Here is a 17,899-nt window from a genome sequence, read left to right on the forward strand (position 1 = left end):
TTCCATTGGAGTAGAGGGAGGTTGTCCTCTTTGATAACAACCAAATCATTTCCTTGCAGATCTGGAATAAAGTTTTTCCATTTTGATCATTGCTGAAGATCTTTCAGGTACTCATTGGACCAACAAGAGCACAAGTGCTGCACTTGCTGAATCTGTTGCCAGTGATTAAGCCTATTTATAGGAAAGGTTGCAAATTAACTTCTGGAAGGCTGCTAAAGATATCACCTATTAGGAAGTGTGCCAGTGTTATAGGAAGAAGACAGAAGGGTCATCCAATATTGAAGTTAAGTGTTGGGAATTTATACATGCCTCAATTTGGGTCAGTAGGATGGTAAGCTCTACTATTGTCAGACTGTTAGTACCAATTACTCTTTTCATGTGATTCTTAACAAGTTTGACTGATGATTCCCAGAGTCCACCAAACTGTGGAGCATTGGGAGATTGAAAATGCCATTGAATACCTTCAATGGATGAAACTTCTGCAACACTTAATCAAAAATTTTCAGTTCTGAATAATTCCACTAGCTGAATCAGCTCTCTTTGGGCCACAACAAAATTTGTTCTGTTGTCAGAATATATTTCAGTAGGTTTGCCCCTCTCACGATGAAGTGTTTCAATGCTGAGATGAAAGAATCTAATGATAAATCTTCAGCCAACTCTAAATGAATAGCTTTAGTGCTAAAACAAATAATGATGTGTTACACTTCTGAGCTATGACTCCACGGTTTCTGGATAATTTTACCCAAAATGGTCTGCAATAATCAATCCCAGTGCTTACAAATGATCTAAGCCTTGGATTTACATATGATTTGGATAAGTTTCCCATTATCTGGGTGATCCCCTTGGAAATTGCTTTGAAACATTTTACACATTGATGAAATATTCTACAAACTAAGTTTTTCTCCAATAGGCCAATATTTTTGCCTAATCACGTTCAGTAGTGATTGTGGTCCATATGCACATTTTTGACATGGATGTGTCCAGGTTATCAGATCAATCAAGATGTGATTCTTTGGTAAAATGATGGGATTCCTTTGGTCAGAATGAAGGCTGGAATTTTGTAAATGACCTCAGACTCCTAGTATATCATTAACATCGAGATATGGATTTAATGGTTTTAGTTGACTAAAACCATTAAAACCATTTGTTTTGAATTCTTTTCAAGGATTTGAGATCACTGATTTCCTTGGAGAAGGCATTATCTTGTAGTAATTTCAATATCTTAGTTGCTGCCTTACTCAATTATTGTACAGAAAGTGGACCCTTGACATGAATCTTGTGGTTCTGATAATTGTTGATAAAACAAGAACAATATGCATATACTCTAATTAATATATACTATAGCTGCCTTCATAAAACTTGAATATTTACTGAAAACTGTATTATCAATCACAGGAGAATGAGAAGAAACTTGAACTTGACATTCAGGAATTTCGCTGGATATGTTTTCAGGAACATCCCAATGTGTGTTGCCTTCCATCAAACACTTTGGGTTGTGCCAATACAATTTTTTATCAACAGTTGATGAGGTAAAAATCATCTTGATAAGAAGTTAGCTGGATTTTCATTTGAAGGGACGTAATTCCATGACACGATGTTGGAGTTCTCTTGAAGTTTTGCGACTCTATTTGTAATGACTGTTGCCCAATGTGAAGATCGTGTTTTAAATCAAGCAAGTACAATTTTATAATCCATGTACAAATATATAGAGCTGATTTGAAGTAGTAATGAACTTGTGGTAATTTTCATTAGTTTGAATAAAAGTAACACACCACACAATTCTAACCTCGGTTATGATACCTTTTTTAATGGAGCTCATCTTTACATTGATGTAATTTACCGTGATCTTGTTTGATGCATCAATGGATTACAGATAAATACATGCAACATACGCAGATTCAGATGCATCTGAAAAACCATGTATTTGAACTTGACAAATTGTTCTGTCTTGTTTGTGAGGCATCTGGGAATTTCCAGAGTGGCCAATGACTGAATGGATTCTTGAAATGAATTCCATTTATTTAGCAGGTCCTTTGGAATCTCATCATCCCAACCAACCTTGCAAGACCATAGATTTTGCATAATACAACTAGGTTTTGCAATGATTACGACAGGCTCGAGTAATCCCAAAGGATCAAATATTCATCCTATCGCAGCTAAGATTGTTCGTTTTGTTGGTTTTGACTTTGGCTTTCCTTGTGGAATAAGAACTAAAATGCATCCTTCACAAGATTCCAAATTAGTCCCAAAGTTTTAACTCTAGGATCTTGATCGATGTTGTAATCAGTCTGACATACATCATCACACAGAATATTGGACACTAGTTCTTGATTATTTGCGCACCATTTTCTGAGGTCAAATCCTCCACGACTAGCAAAATCAATTAGATCTCTCTGAGGTTGTTTTGCTTCTTCAAGTGAAGATGCACCTATCATAAGATCATCCACATTAATGTCGTCTACCATTACAAGAGACGTCTTTAGAAATGTTTCCTTTCATCTAGAGCTAGTTGCTTTAAAGTTCTTGTTGCTAAGTAAAGTGCACTTGAAGTCACATACATCAAGGTTAACAACTTGTATGTTTTTATTTCTTCTTGAAGTTTTCATGCTATACAATTAACTGAAGATTTGTTTGAGAAGTATGGATTTCAATTTGCCTATACATCTTTTCTATGTCAGCCGTCATAGTATACTCATGAGTTCTGAATCTGATGATAATGCTGATTGAATCTGACTGCACCATAGGTCCAACAATGGATAAGTCATTTAGTGAAATCCCAGTTGTTGTCTTAGTGGAAGCGTCAGAAACTACTCTTACTTTCGTTGTGAATGAATCTTCCCATATAACACAATGGTGTGGAATGTAATATGATTTAGATCCTGCACCTTCTTCATCTGATATTTCTGTCATGTGTCCTAGGTTTTTGTATTCTCTCATGAAGTTTATATATTGTGATTTCAATTCAGCGTTTGAATTCAGAAGTTTCTGAAGCGAAAGAAGCCTTCGCACTGAAGTAGTTCTTGATTCACCAAGTAGGTTTACATCACCTTTCAGAGGGATCTTCACACAGTATCTTCCATTCATAGATCTTGTTGAATTACTTTCATACAATTCTTGACAAAGTTGTCATTTTCTGTAAATTGTTTTTTGATAGAGCTGCTGTCTTCTAATTCTAAACATTTTTTAATGTTTTCATTGATGTGATCTAAAGCAGATATATTGCATATATGTTAAAACTGTTGAATACTGATCGATAGATATTTTACTGGAAATTACCCAGTCAAATAGGATATTTTGAAATGTTGCATTTGATTTACTTGCTTTAATGTTTCCTTCACATAAAATAATGCTGCACCAAGAAGCATGTCAATATCACTTGGTTTGTGAAAATCTGGATCAGCCAGTAATCAAATTCTGCAGTAATTGCAAATTTGATTTTCTGATTTGAACAGTGGATAATTGTTGAGTGATGGTTGGTAAAACTACACACTCAATTTTTGCTGTGAATTCGTTCACTCTTGATTTAATAACACATTCCACGGAATGATTTGTAATGGTTGTGGCCTTGCTTATACGATTAATTTGTAACATGTTTTTCTTTGATAGTAGTCTTAAAAACTTAGCAGTTTATCAGTGATAAAATTTGACTGCAAACTGCTGTCAAGTAACACACGACAACAGTGAGAATTGCCACGTATAACTAACACTAAAACAATGGCTGTTGACAGCATGACAGCAGGGTTGGATTGTTTCAAACTAACATTTGTCATGGATACTACTGATTGTTGTGGAATTACCACTGGGGACGATTCATAGCCGCTGGCAGAAATCTCATTTTGTGTAACACTAGAATTAGGTCTGATGTAATGTAGTAAACTATTGTTTTTTCCACAATGTTTGCATGAGCCTGCTTGACAGACTACAGTTTTATGCCGACTGTTTAGACAGTTGAAGCACAGACCACGTTTTTTAACCTCAAAAGTTCATGGACAGGAATTGATAACATTTTGAAAGCTTACAAAAATAAATTGGGTGTTGTAGCTGATTATATAAAGAACAATTTTTTGTAGACACTGACAGTTTTCGGATAATGTATTTATTATTTTTAGTAAATGACTTAAATTTTGGTAGTTGCACTTTATTTTTGGTAATCGATTCAACCTCATAATTTTTGGTTGACAAAAAAATTTTTGGTTATAATTTTCTAAAGAAGATAAAATTTCAGCTGCTTCACCCTTTAAAGAACATCGGAGGTAATGAAATTTATGAATTTCTGACATTCTTTAGAATGAATGAGCGACACAAACGTGTCATGAAATGACACCCATTCTTCTTGGTTTCCTCTGAATGTGAGAAGTTTTAGGTCTGGAAGTTTAAATGACATGGATTGAGCTTTTTTGGTTTGATTTCACTGCTAAGTGGGGTTTCATATGATTTAAGAAGGTCTTGTGCTGCAGACATTAATAAAAAAAATTCAGACTCAATCTTCAATCTTAAAAATTTGTCATTTCTTCAATCTGACTCTTGGAGTCATCCTGTAATTCTATTTGTAGTTGAAGTTTACCAAACTCAAACCAATAACTTTCAATCTTGGCAAGTGTAATTTTTAATTGAGTAATTTCACTTAAATTTGATACAGCAGTGAAATATATTTTGAACCTTGTTAACTTAGCTTTAACTAAGTTACATTGTTTAATTAATTGCTTAATTTCAGTCATTTTTACAAATGAAACAAAAAAAATTAATATTATACAAATTAATTGTATAGTTGCGTACTGTATTTTTATTAGTATGAAATAATTTATCGAGACATATGATAAGGGATTGGACTGAATAATTTTATGACTATGTAGGCTAACTAAATAAACAAGAATAAATAATATGATTAAGCATTTAAAGAACAAAATCAAATTTGTGGTAGGGTAAAGTGTGTAATAAAAGAAATTTGGAATGCTGATTATGATTCACTGCAGGAATGTTTGGTAACAGATTACAAAAATACATGCTTTACTTATCTTGTTTACACAGCGATAATGCAACACCGGTCAGCTTATCTCCAACTGGAATGTAACAGCATTATGTTATGTGCGCACATATATGAGAGCAACAACAAAATTCGTTTCAGCAATAATAAAAACTGTCCGTAAATTTATACGTCTTAATAATTATAACTTGGACGCTTTAGAAAAAATCACAGAGTATACCGAACACAGCTTTGAAGAATTGTAAATTATTAATTGTCACAAATTTACAGTTTTGTTTGCACTTGAAAATAACAATTTGCTCATCTATTTCAGTAAAAACATATCCGGTCCAGAGGACCAATAGATGCTGGTTATAAAACGGATAAGTTGACTGTATAATAAAAAGACATTGTTTGAATGTAACTAAAAATTATGACACCTTATCGTATTAGATTGACACTATTGTATTAGACTGACACGCCATGTCCACTTCACGAACCCAACTGAGTGAGTAACACACATGAACAAGGGAGTGGGAGAACTCCCCACTACACCATATACACAAACACGTACCACAAGTATGCACATACAGAAAAATATCCCACACCAATAGGTATGTAATTTAATAAAATTACATACAATTTTTTAAAAATGAAAGGACATAAAATTTTATTTCGTTACTAATTTCTGATATCTTTTCATTTTTTTTTTTTTATTGTTATTGAATTATTATTTATCGTAAATTTCTTTTACAATCGAGGTTAATAATTGTTATTAATAAATCAATAATTTAAATTTTTTTAAATTTAATAAAAAAAAAATAAAAGGAAATGAAGAAGTCTGATTCGAACCAATGTGCCTTACTCCTTTAAGATCCAAATATTTCATTAATTAAAATCTTATTTGGCTATAACTCTGGAACCAAAGAAAATAAGTACAACTTATAACATTAAAAAGCTTTCAATGAGAACTTATTACTGAGTGTTAAGAAAAAGTCCAAGATTCAAATTTTTGAGATTTTGGGCTTTTTTGGACACTTTTGGTCCAGAAGGACCACTTTTGGTTGCAATTCAAAGGGGAGGAGCACAACAAGATGTTACAACAGTCCTAAATCCAATATTTCAACATCCTACTGCTAATCATTTTTGAGTTATGCGAGATATACACTCACATATGTATGTACAAACGTGAGGCTGAAACTAGTCAAAATGGATTCAGGGATGGTTAAAATGGATATTTTCATTGAATCTGAAAACAAAAATTTTACGTGATTACAAAACTTCCCTTTACTTTGTATAAGGAAGTAAAAAATTAATTTCTTGCGCCAAATATTTAATATACTTCCCCCTATTAAGATAAAAATCAACTTATTCATACAATGTTTAGAGAAAGAATAATGCTAAAAGAATGGCTTTTAATCTGTTAATAAATGTTGTTAAAAATTTTCAAGAAAAAATAAAACAGAAATTTTTTTGTAAAATACCTCTGGATGATTAATTGATTTAAGTTTTAACTTGGATTTGATTTAAAATGTATTTTGGTTCAGATTGTCCTTTCCTTTTTTTTTTATACAAGAATAATTATATTATTTCCATTATCTGGCAATAGTTTAATTTGCTGTCTATTTTCCCATTAATTATTCAATAAGCTAAATTATATTAACCACATATTGACTACTACCTTACCAACTAGCAGTTAATGTTTTTTTCCTATATGTTTAGCATTACTTATTTTCAAAAGTTGCATTTCATCATTTGTCTAATTTACTAGGTGTTCCATTCGTTTCCATATATTTTGTGTGGTTTGTAAGCAGGTGTTGGCAATGAATTTCCTAGAATTGGAATCAAAATTGTTATAAAAGATGTGCTACATTATTTTTACAAACAGAAAAGAAACAGCTTTTGAGCGTAATCTTGTTTTCCAATTTATTTCAATAACTTAGCGTAACTTTTAATTTCTATTTGTGAATTATACAGTGTTATATTGAATTGTATAAGTTACAGAGTTATTCATGTGAATAGAAAATTACAACCTGAAGAGTATAAACGGGAAGGGTTAATGTGAAGAAATAATTTAAAAACACTATTTATTCTAATAATTTAGAAAGACCGCACACTTAGTGGATGAAATCAGGAGGCTGCTGGTCATTTATAAATCTGACTAGCCTTACAAAATTAAAATCCATTCCACAAAAGTGGAAATTTAGACAGCTGAACAGTGAATAAACATAGCAGTTAGGTAATACTTTACTGGACTGAAACTTACATAATTAAAAAGCTGAAGATTAAACACCACACACTATTTTCACAAAATTCAAACAAACCTGAGAACGTAGACGTTAGGCAAAATACATTTTTCAGGCACTTGAACAATTTTTGGCACTCCAGTACTGCCAGAAGTTTGGATAGCGTAAAAGAACTGTTGAGGTCGATCAGTATTTACATTAATCAACTCTTTATGGATACCTGGAAATTAAAACTTACAAATTAAACAATTCCTGAATCGTGCAAACAATTTATAAATGAAAAACTGACTGAAAGATATTTACTGATTTGTAAAAATATGAGCTGCAATCAGAAAGTTATCCGACTGTGATGCAAACTAGCAAAAATAGTACACCACTGAGCTCCTAAGAGGACAAATGCCAATACCTCAAGAGTTATTATGACAACTGATATGAAAATGCAGAAGTAATGTAGGAGTTATGATAATGTTGTAACTCCTACATTATCATACCAATTAATGGGAAATGTTTTTCATGATGTGCACAGTTGTCTGCAAATTAAGTAACTGAAGCAATGTGCAGACATCAAATTTTTTGTGAAGCTCAGAAAATTACTTCAGAATTAATCATACTCCATCATTAAGCCTTGAAAATGATGTCCAAGCAAAACTTGAGAGAGATGATGAGAGAGAGAGAGAGAGAGAGATATTAATAACTCTCAATCACTTCAGATTTAAATTAACAGTTACACCATCTATATTTAAACAAATTTCCATTGCCCACAAAATGATGAAAATCTTTTTCCTCCTGGAACAATGAAGTATCATTATCAGCACCCACACACAGTATTAATATAGGAAACAATTAACACTTTAACAACAAACTTAAATAACAGCCAAATAAAAAAAAAAAATCAACTACTAAAAATATTAAAAATGTAACTTAAAATAACAAAATTACCATATTGCATATGCTAAATAGCATAAATATACAAAACACTTTATAATGTAATAATTCCTAGCTATTCACAGGTGTTCCATTCTGCACAAATAGGCTGAATAATGAAACTACAAAGAGCAAATACAAACTTATATGGCAAAAAGAGGGTTACATTCTTAAGTAACCCTAATTTCACAATAGCCAATCGTGAAAAACCTGCAATTACACTTTTAATCTTTTCTGCATTCTTCTTTATGAAGCAAATAGTTTATTCATTAAGATTAAACATTTTGCTACTGAAGCTATGCTTTCACCAGTTTTCAGTTCATCAAGGATGAATTTCCTAAATAGAGGAATAAGTTTTTTTTGTCATTCTTTTTATTGTTCACTTTGAACATTTTTGTTTAATAAAGATGGAGACCTTGTAACAACAACAAAAAATTAATAACCACAGCAGGCTTCTCAGAACTTAACTAAAACTGTGCACAAACCGAATGTATCCGCTCAATATCACAACTGCAACTTGTTGGTTGGTTGTTTTTACTATTTGTAGTGAACTTGAGAAAACGATTAATTAGTCCACATGCTAACTGTTGCAGTTTGCGAATGAATCAGTATTGGTGCCAAGATTGTTAACAGCAATGGAGAAGTGGCTAGCGGTACCTGTATTTTCTTTATCATCATAATTAGGCTATAATTAAAACGAAGATTTTCACAAAAATATACACATCACATAGGCGTAGTGTAAATTCATTATGTTCTACTATTATTAAATAAATGTTATATTTATTATTTAATAAATTATCCTGCTACGCTGGTTAACCTTTTCCCAAATACAGATGAAAATATTGTTTTCAAATGATAAAAAAAGTACATTAATAACAAAAGATTCCTTAGATACTATAATAAATGTTAATTTTTTAATGTAACTGCAGTTATACAACTAAAATTCACTCTTTAGAAAACTGGATCAGGCAACCACAAGTAAAATTGTGAATGCCAAACCCATGAATAACAAGAATTATTGTAATAATCAAATTTCAGAATATAGATAGATGCACCGCCTTAAGAAATAGCAAGGCATTAAACAAGTGTAAGAAGAAACAGTATAAGATGTTGTGTACGTGAATACGTTGTAATCTGCACAGTATTTGTGATGTGGTGACATGTATGTTGAAAAGGTTCAGCAGCTCAGTGTGTAATGGGAAGAAAAGCTGGATAGGCTAGGGCCACGGAAACACCAATCTCTAAACTCTTGAAGAGTAAGACTCCCCATCAGAGAAATGATGAATAAGAAGACGAATACAGAAAAGTCCAAGAAAGCAAAAAGGGTGGGCAGTACGTTGCCCAAAGAGTAATCAGGCAACAAGTGAGAAAATAGAAGAAAAATCCCTCAGTCTCATCTGACTCCAGTCCATGGAATTATCATATCTCCTGCCATAGCGCGTCCTTACAATAGATCAACTGTTAAATTTGGTCGAGGAACTCTGTAGAATTCCAGTAGTGATCCGTCAAACCACACTCCTAGAGATACCAAGTCCAGACAGATCTTGCAACAAACAGTATCACCATATGCCGTGTTATATCAACATGGCAGTGTGAAAAAGACTCACAAGATAGACGACAGCTTGAAGCAGGGACCTGCTATCTACATAATACTCCCGCTTACAGTGATGTTCATCAAGCAAGATAGCTGATAACAAACTGCCACCAACCGTCACCATGTCACCTTTTACAGCAATGAGGTCCCAGGTTCCAACATCCTTACTGGGTGTTAAACAGCCGCTCGCTGGCAACAAATGTATTCCTTCCTCTTCAGTTCTGAAGAGATAAACATGGCCACCGCATCATCTAAGTGAACTCGTCTATCATGAGTATAGCGACAACCCTGAATGATATTAGCAGCAGTCTCAGTTACTGGTACTGAACGACAGTTTGTATCTTTCCATCAAAAGTAAAACAATACTTAGTTGAAGTTTATTGTGATATTTATGTTACTTAAAATGCTGAAAACAGCATATAAAATATGACTGAAGATCAGTTTATAAGTAATTACCTAAAAAATAATCAGTTCAAATAAACATTTCAAACAGACCACCTCATCAGCTACTAGCCAACATTTTAACACATGAAACATATCTATGCATCAATACCACATACTTTGAATTGTACAGCCTGCTTGACAGATATTTTTTATAATATTAAAAGACTATCTTTCTTCAACAAAATGTTTTCAAACATATTCATTTCATACAATAATGATTTAGAATTCATTTTAACGATTTTTTTTTAATTTTATACAATAAACATCTGCAGTAGCTTCACAGCTATAAATACATTTTATATTTGTAACAGATCTACAACCATAAATAAAATCTGATAACAATGGTTTAATATTAAAAAATACAAACCAAAGATGTATTAAAAATTAAATTATAAATAATTAGATTTAATATTATTAATCAATTATATAATATTTAATGATAAGCAGAGCGTAACAAAAAAAGTACTTGACTATTCATTTTGGGATTCTGCATATCAAGGCGACACTAAATAAAGAGACAGAAAGAATAATCATAGTTTTGAAAACAAAATCCTAAGGAAGGTCTTTGGCCCCATAAATGAAAATAAAGTGGAGGAGCAAAAAAAAGGAGGATCAGGAGACTTGTATAAGAAGCTTGTCAGAGCAACCCAGGCGAGGAGCAGAAGAATTAGGTTATGTTTTACAAAGAAAAAGGGATTCCTCTTAGGAGAAGTAGGACTGAACAAACCAGAAGGAAGGAGACCTACAGGCAGAACAAGACAGAGACGGAGGACCAAGTTATAAAGGACCCGACTAAACTGAGGAGGATAGTTGAAAAGGCGGAGGACAGAGGAAGATGGTGGGAAATTGTTGGTGTGGCCCATTCCATCTTGAGCATCAATTGTCATAAATTATTTAATGTTTTTTTTAAATAAATAAAAAGACAGCTATTTTATAATGTAAATAATGTTTCACAAGTTAATTTATTTATAATCATTTTAACTAGACATTATTGGCCTTGATAGTAAGAAAAAAATTCAATTTTATTCAAAGTAATCAGTTTAATAGTGATGGAGATGAAATCTGGAAGAAAATTACATCATCAGTTTTCTGCAATAAGTAATTTGTTGGCTGATTTCCAAAAGTACAGTTTTTTTTATAATGAAAACCTTAACATTTTTCTTAGAAAACATATTTTTGTAAAACTAATGTTTTGAAAGAAATAATATATGAAAAATAGGTCACCATTTTACAATATATGAATGTTTGTAACAATCTTTTATTTATTTCAGGAATCTGATGTAAACAAGTGTATCATATATTACCACTCCTCAATCTGGTCTTGAGATATAAATATAACAAATTAACGGATAGAAGGAAATCGCCTTTATTTCATAAAACATTTTGTTTATTTTGAATGTGTTTTTTTTTGTTACAGCCTTTATAATATTTTATTTCAAATTTTTTTTTCAATATAAAATCACATACAGAAAGCTGTAAAAAGTTTTTACCCTTTTTATAAAAAGGGTAAAAACATGAACGCATATTTCATATAGTGTTGCTGAAGTAACTAATACCTGTAAAAATAAATTAAATACACAAATATGTAAACGGATTAAAATGTCAGACTTACTAACAACAAAAAATTATGTTGTTACTTGTTTCAATTACTTTTCTTTCACAAGTGAGTACATTGAAAGGTAAGATTAATAATTTAAGGAAAGATACTAGCATGTTATAAAAACAAAGAGTATGTAAAGAATTTAAAATTAAAATGTGGAACATGTGTAACACGACCGACAATTTAATAAGGAATAAACACATAATTGTTAATAAGATTTTAAAAGAAATGGATAGCAATCAAAAACACAAGCCTTAGAGAAATATTTTATATGAAGGAGGGCTGAAAAGTAAAGCACAGTTGATCATAACTCACAAGTAAAGAGATAGTCAAGTAAAACTGAAACGAAAAGAAGTGAAAAATCACAGAACGCTTTATCTGGCGAAAGTGGAGGATGTAGAATAGGTTCAAATTTCAAATACACAAAAGGCATGACTGTGGTTCATGAGCTGGCCGAGCATTATTGTGTTCCAGAATTGTCAGTTCCATGGACTGCTGAACAGGACAAACATGTTCCTACAGTATTTTAACATCTCTATATATTGTAAAGAATTTACAGTTGACCCGCCTTCAAGGCAGTCAGCCACATACACATGTTTGGAATCCCAGAACAATGTCAAAAGAATTTTTTTTTACAAAGGCTTGAATTTTTTGTATGTGGCAAGCCTTAATGCCATTATTCCATACTCTGCTGTTTCTCTTCTGTATCATTATGATGTAACCATATTTCATCTCCCGTCACAATATTGAAAATAAAATAAATTTTCCTCATCACAATAACATTTCAGAAGCTGTTTATAACATTCTTTTCGTGTTATTTATTTTTTACTGTAAGTTTGCATGGCAACCACACAAACAGATAGTGTCCTACTCATTCTTTCGTTCTGGGTGCAGTGCATTTTTGGGTAACGCAATAGTCATTTTGAATCAACTCATCCACCTAATTTTGATTCTTCTAATCAGTCAAAGAAACCAGTCTTATGTTTGTTTCATCCTCAATATTCACTTTACCAACTTCTGATGCATAAAATTTATCGTCTACCTACTCACATATCTTCAATTGACAATTTCATCAACATAAGCAGCTTTTAGATGATAATAAATGTCACTAACATTAATGTTTTTTATTTATAGATTCAACCGTTAAATGTTAACAGACACATTGATGTAGCAGGCATATTCAACTCGATAAAAATGGTGACCGACACAAAATGAGACAGCATGGGTCAATGAGTTTTGGAATGTTACTAGTATTGGAATAAAACTACAAGATGACTGTATCTGTTGCTTTGTGCAACAGTTTAATCTCCCATTATGGTCCAATTTGCATTACATTTCATCTGCCCCTTGTATAATGAAAACAAGGAAAAACACAGAATGGTAATAAACGTAGACCAAGATACACTGTATAAGATGGGAAAGTGCTAAATGCCAGATATCATTATGGCAACATCAATAGAATATACAATTAAAGAAAAAAGATTGTCCTTTTTTCTACATTAGATGTAAATAAGAATACAACTTTATATATTTATAACACAGTAAACATAACTTTTTGAATATTTTAAAATTAAACTTAATATTTTTAGTTATGACTTGGGACAGATAATATAGAACCGAGAACACAAACTGAAAATGCTTCTTCCTACCAACATACAATATTGGTTTTAGCAAATTCATAATTTTTTTTTTTTTTTTTGGTGGGCAAAAATCGAGTCGGAGCGTGGAATGTTAGAAGCTTAAAAAAGGTTGGTAGGCTAGAAAATTTAAAAAGGGAAATGGATAGGGTGAATGTGGATATAGTAGGAATTAGTGAGGTTCGGTGGGAAGAGGAAGGCGACTTTTGGTCAGGTGATTTTAGAGTAATTAACTCAGCGTCAAATAATGGGCAGGCAGGAGTAGGTTTCGTGATGAACAAGAAGATAGGGAGGAGAGTGGAGTATTTCAAAACGCATAGCGATAGAATCATTGTAATAAGGATAAAATCAAAACCTAAACCGACAACGATTGTTAACGTTTATATGCCTACAAGCGCCCATGATGATGATGAGGTAGAGTGTGTATACGAAGAGATTGATGAAGCAATTAAACACGTAAAGGGAGATGAAAATTTAATAATAGTTGGAGATTGGAATGCAAGCATTGGAAAAGGCAAGGAAGGAAATATAGTGGGTGAATACGGGCTGGGCAAAAGGAATGAAAGAGGGGACCGACTTATAGAGTTTTGCACGAAGTATAATTTAGTAATTGCCAACACCCAATTTAAAAATCATAATAGAAGAATATACACTTGGAAAAAGCCAGGCGATACTGGAAGGTATCAGATAGATTATATCATGGTTAAGCAAAGATTTAGAAATCAACTCGTTGACTGCAAAACTTACCCTGGAGCAGACATTGATAGCGACCATAATTTGGTGATAATGAAATGTAGATTGGGGTTTAAAAACCTGAAGAAAAGTTGTCAGATGAATCGGTGGAATTTAGAGAAGCTTGAGGAAGAGGAGGTAAAGAAGATTTTTGAGGAGGACATCGCAAGAGGTCTGAGTAAAAAAGATATGGTAGAAAATGTAGAAGAAGAATGGGAGAATGTTAAAAAGGAAATTCTTAAATCAGCAGAAGCAAACTTAGGCGGAATAAAGAGAACTGGTAGAAAACCTTGGGTTTCAGACGATATATTGCAGCTGATGGATGAACGTAGAAAATATAAGAATGCTAATGATGAAGAAAGTAAAAGGAACTATCGGCAATTAAGAAATGCTATAAATAGGAAATGCAAACTGGCGAAAGAAGAGTGGATTAAAGAAAAGTGTTCAGAAGTGGAAAGAGAAATGAACATTGGTAAAATTGACGGAGCATACAGGAAAGTTAAGGAAAATTTTGGGGTACATAAATTAAAATCTAATAATGTGTTAAACAAAGATGGTACACCAATATATAATACGAAAGGTAAAGTCGATAGATGGGTGGAATATATTGAAGAGTTATACGGAGGAAATGAATTAGAAAATGGTTTTATAGAGGAAGAAGTGGAAGTTGAGGAGGATGAAATGGGAGAAACAATACTGAGATCTGAATTTAAGAGAGCATTAAAAGATTTAAATGGCAGAAAGGCTCCTGGAATAGACGGAATACCTGTAGAATTACTGCGCAGTGCAGGTGAGGAAGCGATTGATAGATTATACAAACTGGTGTGTAATATTTATGAAAAAGGGGAGTTTCCGTCAGACTTCAAAAAAAGTGTTATAGTTATGATACCAAAGAAAGCAGGGGCAGATAAATGTGAAGAATACAGAACAATTAGTTTAACTAGTCATGCATCAAAAATCTTAACTAGAATTTTATACAGAAGAATTGAGAGGAGAGTGGAAGAAGTGTTAGGAGAAGACCAATTTGGTTTCAGGAAAAGTATAGGGACAAGGGAAGCAATTTTAGGCCTCAGATTAATAGTAGAAGGAAGATTAAAGAAAAACAAACCAACATACTTGGCGTTTATAGACCTAGAAAAGGCTTTCGATAACGTAGATTGGAATAAAATGTTCAGCATTTTAAAAAAATTAGGGTTCAAATACAGAGATAGAAGAACAATTGCTAACATGTACAGGAACCAAACAGCAACAATAACAATTGAAGAACATAAGAAAGAAGCCCTAATAAGAAAGGGAGTCCGACAAGGATGTTCCCTATCTCCGTTACTTTTTAATCTTTACATGGAACTAGCAGTTAATGATGTTAAAGAACAATTTAGATTCGGAGTAACAGTACAAGGTGAAAAGATAAAGATGCTACGATTTGCTGATGATATAGTAATTCTAGCCGAGAGTAAAAAGGATTTAGAAGAAACAATGAACGGCATAGATGAAGTCCTACGCAAGAACTATCGCATGAAAATAAACAAGAACAAAACAAAAGTAATGAAATGTAGTAGAAATAACAAAGATGGACCACTGAATGTGAAAATAGGAGGAGAAAAGATTATGGAGGTAGAAGAATTTTGTTATTTGGGAAGTAGAATTACTAAAGATGGACGAAGCAGGAGCGATATAAAATGCCGAATAGCACAAGCTAAACGAGCCTTCAGTAAGAAATATAATTTGTTTACATCAAAAATTAATTTAAATCTCAGGAAAAGATTTTTGAAAGTGTATGTTTGGAGTGTCGCTTTATATGGAAGTGAAACTTGGACAATCGGAGTATCTGAGAAGAAAAGATTAGAAGCTTTTGAAATGTGGTGCTATAGGAGAATGTTAAAAATCAGATGGGTGGATAAAGTGACAAATGAAGAGGTATTGCGGCAAATAGATGAAGAAAGAAGCATTTGGAAGAATATAGTTAAAAGAAGAGACAGACTTATAGGCCACATACTAAGGCATCCTGGAATAGTCGCTTTAATATTGGAAGGACAGGTAGAAGGGAAAAATTGTGTAGGCAGGCCACGTTTGGAGTATGTAAAACAAATTGTTAGGGATGTAGGATGTAGAGGGTATACTGAAATGAAACGACTAGCACTGGATAGGGAATCTTGGAGAGCTGCATCAAACCAGTCAAATGACTGAAGACAAAAAAAAAAAAAAAAAAAGGGCAAAAATCGCCTTCACATTATCGCCCAGTTGAAACATAATTTAAAAGGAAAAAGTAAAAAAAAAAAAATAAATAAAACATAAATTAAAGATAGATTAAAATTAAAACATATATAAAAAAACTAAAGGCTTAAAATCTAAAAACTAGCAACTAATATCATATAAGCTAAAAAAAAAAACTAACTTAAAACTACTATCACAGAAAAGATATCACTAGAACTTAAAACTAATATCACGTAAATATTACAACTAATATCACAGTCAACAGTAAAATAAAATTATATAAAACGAAAAACTAAAATATAAATAATTTAACAAAATCCAAAAGGAGTGTAAGGGCCCCTTCACAGAAAACAAAGATTAAATTTCTGAAAAAAACTACGACTAATCTAAAAACACTAAATGTAGGTATACATTATATTTTATTAAACATATTTATTTTTCGTAGGAATAACAGTACCTAATCTACCACAAACCTAGAATATGGCGAATGTTTCGAGATATTTTAAATTCGGGACGTAAGGCCATAACATACACAATCTGAAAGGATGTGGCACACAAATTCATAATTTGAACTGTTTGATAATTAGATAAGAATACTATAATTAATTCATAACTATACTTTTTTGCCATTACAACATTGTTTCCTCTTTAAATTGGAATTTGTATAGAATTTTTTTTACTGTCTAAATTAAATATAATAATTTTATTTATACATTTTTCAGATTTTATACAATATTTTCAAAATCAAAGAAAGCGGACCTGTATTGAATGTAGTATATATATAAAAACAACTTTTATTTTGTTCAGCGTTTTGAAAGTATTTTCATACACGTGTTAAATACAAAACATTTTGATAATCCGCTTCATGAAAACAAAAATACATTACCTGTCAAAAATTGACTAAAATATTGTTCCACATATTACAAATGAAACATACAATAAATAACAAATCTATTTTTAAAAAATAACCAAAAATCTTACCTATACACCAAATTTCAATTACTTCATCCATTAATTCACAACTTTTTAAATAATTAAATTCTTTAGAAAGATTGTTCAGTACCTTAGAATACTTTCTTTCAGTGATAATGAAACTTACTCTTATAGTAGTTATAAGGTTTTGCAATTGTTCACTTGAGCAGTTCACACCAATACATACAAAAGGACACTTGGACATCAGTACTCTGCATCAAAAATAATAAATTATATTATTATACACTACACAGTTTTATAAAATGTAAGTTATAACATATTCTATAATTAAACTTACATTTTTAGATTTTTTTACTTCTAAATACAAGGAATGGGCTGAAAGGTAAAATACAAACTTGGATATCATAAAAGTAAAAGAGCTTCATTTTTTAGTTGTTTATTATTATCTTAATAATATTAAAAATCAAACAAGCGTCGATCGATTATAGTCTGCATATTTAACTTACAACAAAGAGCCACTTAATTGGCACTTTGTTCCCATGTTCTAATGAAACATGAGATAAACATTAAATATGAGATGATTACTTTTTTGTTACATAAATGTTGCTTTTT

At 31.9% G+C, this 17,899-nt stretch overlaps 1 protein-coding gene across 1 annotated transcript in view; it reads right to left on the bottom strand.

Annotated features, from left to right (window-relative positions):
• Aasdh (Aminoadipate-semialdehyde dehydrogenase) overlaps positions 1-17,533 on the bottom strand; it is a 56,072-nt gene extending 38,539 nt beyond the window's left edge. Inside the window, exons 1-2 of the mRNA XM_075359330.1 lie at positions 17,336-17,533; positions 7,288-7,429 (exon numbers count right to left, since the gene is read on the bottom strand). Of these exons, the coding sequence (XP_075215445.1) occupies positions 7,288-7,429; positions 17,336-17,531 (338 nt within the window). The 5' untranslated portion in view covers positions 17,532-17,533. The remainder of the gene's footprint in view (positions 1-7,287; positions 7,430-17,335) is intronic.
• Positions 17,534-17,899: the final 366 nt, after the last annotated feature.

The sequence above is a fragment of the Lycorma delicatula genome, chromosome 3 (genome assembly GCF_047948215.1).
Source record: "Lycorma delicatula isolate Av1 chromosome 3, ASM4794821v1, whole genome shotgun sequence".
NCBI classification, from domain to species: Eukaryota; Metazoa; Arthropoda; class Insecta; order Hemiptera; family Fulgoridae; genus Lycorma; species Lycorma delicatula.